The sequence below is a fragment of the Phaseolus vulgaris genome, chromosome 3 (assembly GCF_000499845.2).
Source record: "Phaseolus vulgaris cultivar G19833 chromosome 3, P. vulgaris v2.0, whole genome shotgun sequence".
Taxonomy (NCBI): Eukaryota; Viridiplantae; Streptophyta; class Magnoliopsida; order Fabales; family Fabaceae; genus Phaseolus; species Phaseolus vulgaris.
In genome coordinates, this window is record NC_023757.2 from 50,245,275 (window position 1) to 50,254,725 (window position 9,451).

The following is a 9,451-nucleotide window of genomic DNA, read 5'->3' on the forward strand; positions in this document are numbered from 1 at the left end:
ATTTTTGTCAAATATAAATAATGATACAAAATTTAATTATTATATTAATTAAATTAAAAGATTAAAAATTATTAATATTTAAAGTAATTTTTATTATTAATAACATTAATATCTAATTAAATTGATAGCTAATTAAATATTAATTTATAAATTTTGTTAATATTAAATTAATTTTTAAAATAATATATAATTTAATTAATATAATAATTTAAAAATGATTTGTATTTATCACATCCTACTACTTTCTAATAAATCTATTAATGTATTGAACCTTACATTACACAAGTGAATGCTTCCTTTATTTTCCTTAACCCTAGAAGGTTCTTGCAGCCAAGAGTTTCAAATGTTCACACACCACAACATATTGTTACGCCTCTTTCGATTAAGATGGAACAATTTTTTTTTCTTTTTATCTCATTTTTCTAACCACCTTATTTTTACCTTCTGCTTGTAAATGGATTTTATTACTTTTTATAGTTACCAAAACTTTTGTTGCAATAGTCTCATCACGCATCATAAAATTTAAACCTTAAATTCTAAATAGAATTAAACTTATTATATTAATAGTTTTTTTTTTCTTATTGTAATAAAAAAGTATTCAATTCTACTAAATTCACATTTTACCATTTTTTCATGTATAAATTTAAATGACATATTTTATTGGAGATAGTTGAAGCTAAAGTTTGTATTTATATTAAATAATTATGATGAATCTTTTGGAGAAGATGTCTTCATATTTGTTTTTTTGCTTTTGTGTCTGTTTACTTTTGTTTATGAAGGTAAATAATTTATGAAAAATCCAATAATCATGTTTTTGAATTTTGTGTAACTGTTGAGAATAAAGTTATGTAAAGATGTTTAATCCGTTGAAACTTGTTATTGTAAATATTTTTTGTTAAAGTGACATCTCAACTAGTTGAGAGATTGAATGTAACTCTGAAAAAGAGTAAATTAATATAAAAATATTTGTATTTCACATGTTCTCTCTCATTACATTTTTATACTAAAATTTTAAATATTTATTGTGTCAAGTTTAACCAATTAATTGAATAATATGATAAAATTAACAGATTAAAATCTCTTATTCTTATGGATTAAAATTAGTTTCAATTTATTATTTTAATATTTCAATCAATTGATTTTATACAAGATTTTCATTCTAGTCCATATTTAAAAAAAAAAAATTAAACGTTTAGTTCACCCTTCTTGAACTCAACCTATATTTATTTTTAGCATATTTTACCTAGATTGATTGCATGATAATTTTCAACAAGAATTTTGATGTTGGTATAGTTACTCGTATTTATATGTAGATGTTTAATACACATTGTGTTTCCATTATGGTACAAATTATTGGCAGCATTTAGGGCAATGTAGTGGCAAACACAATATTCGTCTTGCTCCCTTGTTTGTGGGCATGATCTTTGTTTATGGTTATGCAACTATATTTTTACGTGACTCAAAATAAAACAACTTATCTTTTAAGTAGCCAATGAACCAATTAATATGCATGCAAAAAAGCTTAATTTCTCTTGTATTTATTTTGTTCCATTTGTTAGTGTCTAACTTTTTATTATTTGATGGAATGTTGGCGTGGAACTTAGATGGTAAATGCAAAATAGCTTAATATGATCCACTCTTACAAAAAAAAAAGACATTTCAAAACAAATGTGGCAACGAGATCATAGGGACACCTCCCACACATTTCTATTTATACATTATGAGAATTATTGTTAAAAATGTAATAGAAGAGATAAAGATAGAGCAACTGATATGATCAAGATGATTAGAGAGGACCAATTCATTCCAAATTGTTAAATGAACAAAGGTGATCTTGTTTCACTTTTCCAAAAAGTTACATTGAATATATTAATCCACCAATATTTAGGGTGAATTCATAAAAATTAAAAAAAAAATGATAAAATAACATTGATGAGGGTAGAAAAATATTCAAGAAAAGGAGTTAAATAGAGTTTTAATGATAAAAATTAGATTATTTATCAAATGATATTACTAAAAAATCATTAAATAATTTAATTTCTAAATTAGTTTCTATTATAGATAAATAGTTTTTAAATTGTTATCTAATTAGTTATCAAAGTTTTAACTACCAATTATTTAAATTCTAAATTTGGTAGTAAAAACTTTGGTAGCTAATTAGATACCAATTTATAAAATATTTATCAATAATAGAAACTAATTTAAAAATCAATAATTTTTTTAATCTCTGAAATAATCTCTAATTTAGTCACCAACTAATTATTTTTTGTCTCTAAAATTAGTTTTTATTTAATAATTATCTTGCCATGAAAGTAGCTCAATTATCTTTGATTGTTAAGATTTTCTCTTTCTTATAAAGTGTCTTGTTTTCTCTCTAGACCATATGGAGTATTTAAAGATAGAAAGAGTTAAATATATATATATATATATTGAAAAATTCTTAAATAGAAATAAAAAATAAGTAGTTGGCTATATTTATTAAATTATATATTATTTTAGAGACTAAATGAATTATTGGTATACGTTTTTATTATTGATAAATAGTTTGTAAATTGATATCTAATTAGCTATCAAGGTTTTAGGTAACAAATTTAAAATCTAATTGGCAACTAAAACCTAGATACTAATTTATAAACCATTTATCAATATTATAAACTAATTTACATACCAACTTTTTTTAGTATTTAATTTAGTCGATATAGTAACTAATTATTTTTTGTCTCTAAAATTGTTTATATTTAATATTTTTTTTAATAATATTTATATAAAATTATTTGTTTTCTTTTATTTTAAAAGTAGCCAGCTTTATAATCCATTTTGTATAAATCTAATGAAAAGATGTGATCAACATATTTGAGCAATAATAAAAACGTTAGACTATATGAGTTAATACAAAATGCGAATTATGAATTGGCTATATGCTATTCATTTGCCTAATGTAGAAGTTAAAATTGAATATTAACATTCATGTTTTGAAAAATGTTTGTGTGGTGGATGCCACAATGCGATTTAACCAAAGGAAGAAATAATTTTGTTAAACATTTAATTTTATCATAAAAAGGAAAGTTGTTCTAGCCAACTCAATCTGAATGTGCTCCTAGCGATGGTCTCTCTATTCAAGCTCTAGTGATTCAACCTTTGGAAAATGAGGAGTTCTCCCGTGATGACACTCTTCTCCCGTGATGATACTCTGACGCTTAAGTCAGTGAGAATACAAAATTATAATGAGTATAAGGTAGAATATGAGTTAAGAGTACTCATGTGTTGTTTATTAGATTATATTAGATGATGTGTTCCTTTTCTGTAGAGCATAATCAGGTATATATAGACTAAATTGTAACCTCTTTGCCTTTAATCATGATTCTGTTTTAATTGAGTCATTAAACATGATTACGTCTAATTGATTGAAATCCATTGACTTGTGCTCCCTCATAATATTAGATACACATATCGAAAAACGACCATAAATGACCAAACATCGGGTCAGATCCATGACCTAAGAAAAGCATTTAGCTTTAAAAAATAAGAATGAAAGGCAAAGCAAATAAAAAGAGAATTAACATCTATGCTTATTGGATTGATGAAACTCTTTAAGATGGTTTTGGTTGGCAATGACTAGTTTTAAACAATGACTTTGAATGTGTGGATAATAAACATTTGTTACAAGACATGGTAGTGGGAGGTTATAGTTTCCTTTTTTAGTGTGAAACCAAATTAAGTGACCTAATTAAGAAGGCTTGGCACCACCCAAAACGATGTTGCATGTTAATTAGTTGTAACATATGTTGTCTTGTCTTCTCCAAGGTAAGGTCAAGAATGATGGAATTAATAATGAAAGGGACACGTAGTAGGGTTTTAGTCGACACGTGGTGCATTTTTATGCCGCCCTACCAATTATGTGTCAACACCACAGTATTGGTTTTTCATAATATTTATCATTCAATTTAACTTTTTCACCCTCTCATCACTTTCTTTTTCTGCCAACTAACAAGTATTTGCAATGTTCTTTTTTCTTAAAATGGAAAGTGATATTTAATCGTTTCAAAAAGGAAAAGAGCCAAAAAAAGTGAATTTTCATGTGATTTTAAAGAAAAAATTACTTTTGGAAATATAGGGTCTGAAAGAAATAGTTCATCTTTCTTTTACTCATCAAATCAAATTTATTGGTAATGTCTCTTCCTTTTTTTCCAAAAAGCCGAAGAAAAGGAATCTCTATTTTCCAGCTCAAATTTAATTAAGTCATTTTAGTTATACTACCATTTAATTTGGTAGTTTTAAATTAGTTTGGATAATTATTTAATTATGTGTTTTGGAACTTTTTAACTACACAAATTACAATTTACTCTAACATTGCTAAAATAAGAGCGAAATCAAATTAAAGATTAGACGTAGAATTTTATTCTCTTTGATTGAACTGAAACCCTATATTCAAGACTGGGAAACTGATATATGAATTTACGTACATAATGCTATTTTGTTGTAAAAATGAGCTTAGATCGACTTTTTCCTTTAAAGATTGAAAGTATTCAATCTGGTGATTTTGGCATTATCATTATGGAAATTTGAATTTTTGGGGGATTAAAGTTCATAAATAGATGAAAAATAAAATAATTCTTAACATGGTGAGACATTTGTTATTATTATAAAGGTAAGTTCCAAATAAATTTTGACTAAAAAGTGTTAGTATTTTAAATAAAAACATCATTTTTGTTGTTCAAAACCTGACATTTAAAGAGACTTGGAGTAGGAGGAAATCAGACAGAGATTATTTCAGAATTTTTGGGCATGTTGCTTATAACCATATTCCATATTAGAAGAGAAGTATGTTTGGTGACAAAAAAAAAAGAAATGCATTTTTTTTGGTGTTAGTGAACAGGCAAAAGTATACAAATTGTACTATCTTACTTTGTTTGCATATTGTGATACTACAATTTTTTAGACTATAGTCAAAGAAGAAAAATAGAGACAAACTATGGATGATGTAATCAATTCCATTTTGAAAATATTAAGACTTTGGGAGCTATATGATATACCTAAAGTTAAAAAAAATCATTGGTATAAAATGGATTTTCAAAACAAAATTAAACAAAGATGGTGGTATGAACAAGCATAAAGTAAGCTTGGTAGAAAAATGATACAATTAGTGGTACATGATTGATTATACATAAGTGTTTTCTCCCATGGTAAGACATGACACAATTTGGTGATTGCATTAAGCGTACAAAATTCCTATCAATCTTCCAGATAGATGTCAAATCAACATTCTCACATGAATATTTAGAAGGATAGATATTTATTAACCCCTGAATAGGTTAAGGTTGGACACATAAATAATATTTATAAATTAAAAAAGTTTTTTTATGGACTAAAGTAAGCCCTAAGGCCTAGTATAATTGCACTCAGACTTGTTTTCTAAATATTGAATTTGTGAAATGTCTTTATAAACATACATTAGACAAATGAAAAAGAAAAAAAAATACTTCTAGTATGCTTATACATTGATGATAATATATTTACTAGGTTGTGTGCCATGTTTAGAAAATTCAAGAAGTACATGATAAATTAATTTGAAATGTTGGAATTTGATGTAATTATTTTTTTAACATAAAAGTGATTCAATTAGAATATAATTTTTTTAATAAGATATATGTAGGAAATTTTTTTAACACGTTTTTTTTTTTTGCAATTTTATTCATTTTTTTAAAAAAAAAATTTATATGCTCCAAAGTACTTTAAGTATGTAACTTGTACTTATATTTTATATTCGTATTTTTGTAACAATCTTTCTTATTTTTTTAGAAGTGAGTACAAAATCTTAATACACACAAGTAAAAAGAATATTTGAGTTTGTAATTTAAGTGATTGAAATGAATCTAAATAAAAATCTTTATCCCTTTTTTTCAAGATGAAGTATTTATCCAAAAAAATATTTTTAAAAAAAGTCCTTAAATTCAAAAAATTAAAAAACAAAATTCAATCCTCCTTTTATATTTTTTCCACAAATAAGTAATAAAAGTTTTAGAAAGAAAAAAATAATAGTTTTGAGAAAATAGTTATGAGAAAATGAAAAGGTTAAGAGTTCACAAATAAATAATATAAACATAAATGCAGTAGTATTTAACAAAATGTAAAATTATATTAAAAGACAAGTGATAACATACTACTAATAATTATTTTTGTGTGAGATATGCCTCGTGAATGTGCAGCCGTTTCAATACAAAAAAAACTTACTTTATAAATTAACTTTTAGTAAAAGGAGTATAAAATTTATTTTGAATTCAAATTTTATATTAATTGTCACTTTAAACGTTTTTATGAAATAGCATATTTAAACTTAAATGATGTCACTTTAAGCTAAATATGAATTAAAGTTAATTTTATAGAATAAAAGGCACTTAAAAAAAAACTCATTGGAAGACTTAACAGTGTATGGGGAAAATGGTGTACAAGTCACTTCAAGAACTTCCACCATACTTAGTAACCTTATCCACAATCAACATAAAAAAAACCCATTTAGATTCACCATACTTTTTTAACTAACACAACTGTTTGACTTCTTTTATTTTAAATATTTTTAAATTCGGACTAATTATGACGATGCTTTAATATTTAATACAAGTACTGAATTTGATTATTAATAAAAATATTATAATAATTAAATAATATATATGACTATACTAAACTATAATTTCATAGTTATATGATGCTAAGATTAAATTAAATTTTAAATTTATAGAACTTAACATTTAAAAATATATAATTAAGTAAAAAATATTATATTTGTATTTATATTTTAATAATATTTTTTATGATATATATTTAGAATATAAAGAAAATAGTAAGTATTTGAGGTTATAATTATTTTCTTAAGAAAAATAAAATAATATATTGTTAAATATTTTTAATTAAATTACCTTTTTACTACAATGTATCTATCATATCAGTGGATAAAAATTGCTAAAACAATTATGTCAATTTAGTTTATAGTTAAAGAATAATTATTCATGTTAGATTCTAACTTTCAAATACAGGTAACTCATTTTATTTCACTTTTATTTAACTCTAAAAGTCTATAAATATCATCATTCTCTTATGAATTAAATATGATCTTATTTTTATTCAATTACTTGCAAAATCACCTATAATTTTTTTGACTTTAACGTTAAATAATCTTTTAGTATGTGATCCTCCACTTTATTAGAACAACTCAAAAAGTTTACAATCTTCTTAGTATAGTTCATCCTATCCTAGGTAAGAACAACTTTAGATAAAGATTTTATTAGTTTTTCCAGTTATTTTGAGATTGAGTTTTACTATGATACGAGAATTTGCTTCTCTTTCTATTTAGGTTCTAACTAATGAAAAAAAATAAGAAATAAAAGAAAGATGAGAGAATTAGGAAATAAGGATAAAGAAATTTCATTGGTATAACAGACTTCCATCTAGTCTATTTTTAGAATTCTTTATTAATAGGTATAGTCTACCTATATATCGTTTTTGTTAACATGTGGGTTTTGGTATAGTCCCTCCATATTTTTGTTTTTTTTTTTTTTTTTTTTTTAATAATACTTTTTTTCATGTGATGACAGATGATTGTTGTTACTTGAGGTGTTAGTGTAGCTGAGATGTCAAGTTACATAATGATGCCTAACATAAAAACTTTTATAAAAAAAAAAAAAACATAAAGAAGAGTAGGTGAGGTGGAAAATTGACGTCATCCTTTCCTTTGATTCATCCCATAAGTGTGTGTGGAGCTTATATATAGACACAGATATATGAAGCCATGGCTGTTTCATCACAGAAAAAGAGAGTGATCATAACACTTACAGAAACCATGTCTCCCTTCTCACATTCATCTCATCAATCCATCGTTTTTCTACTTATCCTTGCTTTCATAGGTACACATGCCATTTCCAATGATGCTTTAGTTTTCAACATCTAAATTATCTGAATTTCTAGCATTAAGTGGAAAAATATGTTTTATTTGATTTTATTTCGAGAAATGAATTATGTTAAAAACATTGATTGAGAAAACAAAGAAACCCTCTGACAAAGGTTGTTCTGTTTGGGAAGGTTTGCGGCATGCAGGGATGGGAGTTTCAGCGACAACATTCACATTCGTCAACAAATGCGACCACACAGTGTGGCCGGGGATTCTAGGAAAACCGGATCTCGGAACATCGGGTTTCGAGCTCAAAAGGGGAAGCACGCGCACCTTCGACGCGCCACCGGGTTGGTCGGGGCGTTTCTGGGGCAGAACCGGTTGCCAGTTCGACGACTCGGGCCATGGAACATGCGCCACCGGCGACTGCGGCTCCGGCGAGGTGCTCTGCAACGGAAACGGCGCCACGCCGCCTGCCACGCTCGCCGAGTTCACGCTCGGGTCCGGGTCGCCAGACTACTACGACGTGAGCCTTGTCGACGGCTACAACCTCCCGATGATGGTGGACGCCAGCGGTGGCTCCGGCTTGTGCGCCACCACCGGCTGCGGGGCGGACCTGAACCGACGGTGCCCAGCGGAGCTGAGGGTGGAAGGCGGCGACGCGTGCCAGAGCGCCTGTCGCGCGTTCGGGAAACCGGAGTTCTGCTGCAGCGGCGCGTTTAGTTCACCGTCGGTGTGCGCGCCTTCGATGTACTCGGAGATTTTCAAGAACGCGTGCCCGAAATCTTATAGCTACGCGTTTGATGATGCTACCAGCACTTTCACGTGCACCGCTGCGGATTACACTGTCACATTTTGTCCCTCTTCTTCTCCAAGGTACTTTTTCACTGCGTGTTCTTTGGATTAAACATTATGAATATATATTCTCAAGAAATGCAATTAGAACAATGAAATTGTTGGGTTTTGCAGTTTGAAGTCTTTGATGGAATCTGGGCCAGGATCATCAGTAGAACAGGCAGCAGTAGCAACTAGTTCATGGATAGCCAATTTGGCCACAGGAGATTCAACCAGAAGACAACCAGTTTCATCTTCCAACTCTGCATTTTTTGTTTCTGTCACTTTCATTCTTTCCTATTTAGTCTCATAGACTCTCTCTGTCCTTTTCACAATGATATCTTCCTTCTTTAATTGGTGTAAAAATGCATCATCATTGTTGAAATCCATGTAAATTACAAGCATTTTAATAATTTTCTAATTTTTTGTGTTTTGGTTTATGTGGTTGCTGTTGTTGATTTGAAAATAATGAGAATGAAGGTGATGCCCCCACACACACGTAAAGAAGAAAGTGATGATTTGAATGAAATGGTAGTAGTGGGAGAGTACGTAGGAATTTAACCCTATTATCATTTTTCTGAGTCACTCTTAGTAACGAAATACCAGAAACACATCACAAAGAAAGAAAAGGAAAAGCTGACAAACAAAGAGAAGAATCAAAAGGCAAAGGTCACACATGCATGACTCATCACTCTCTACTCTCCATTTTTTTTATCACTTCCAAAATAATGCACC

At 28.1% G+C, this 9,451-nt stretch overlaps 1 protein-coding gene across 1 annotated transcript; it reads left to right on the forward strand.

The window, feature by feature from the left end:
* Positions 1–7,746: 7,746 nt before the first annotated feature.
* On the forward strand, positions 7,747–9,156 carry LOC137808473 (thaumatin-like protein 1). The gene is made up of 3 exons (XM_068609601.1): positions 7,747–7,898; positions 8,074–8,758; positions 8,852–9,156. The coding sequence occupies exons 1-3, from the start codon at positions 7,784–7,786 to the stop codon at positions 9,027–9,029; spliced, it is 978 nt and encodes a 325-aa protein (XP_068465702.1). The 5' UTR covers positions 7,747–7,783; the 3' UTR covers positions 9,030–9,156.
* Positions 9,157–9,451: the final 295 nt, after the last annotated feature.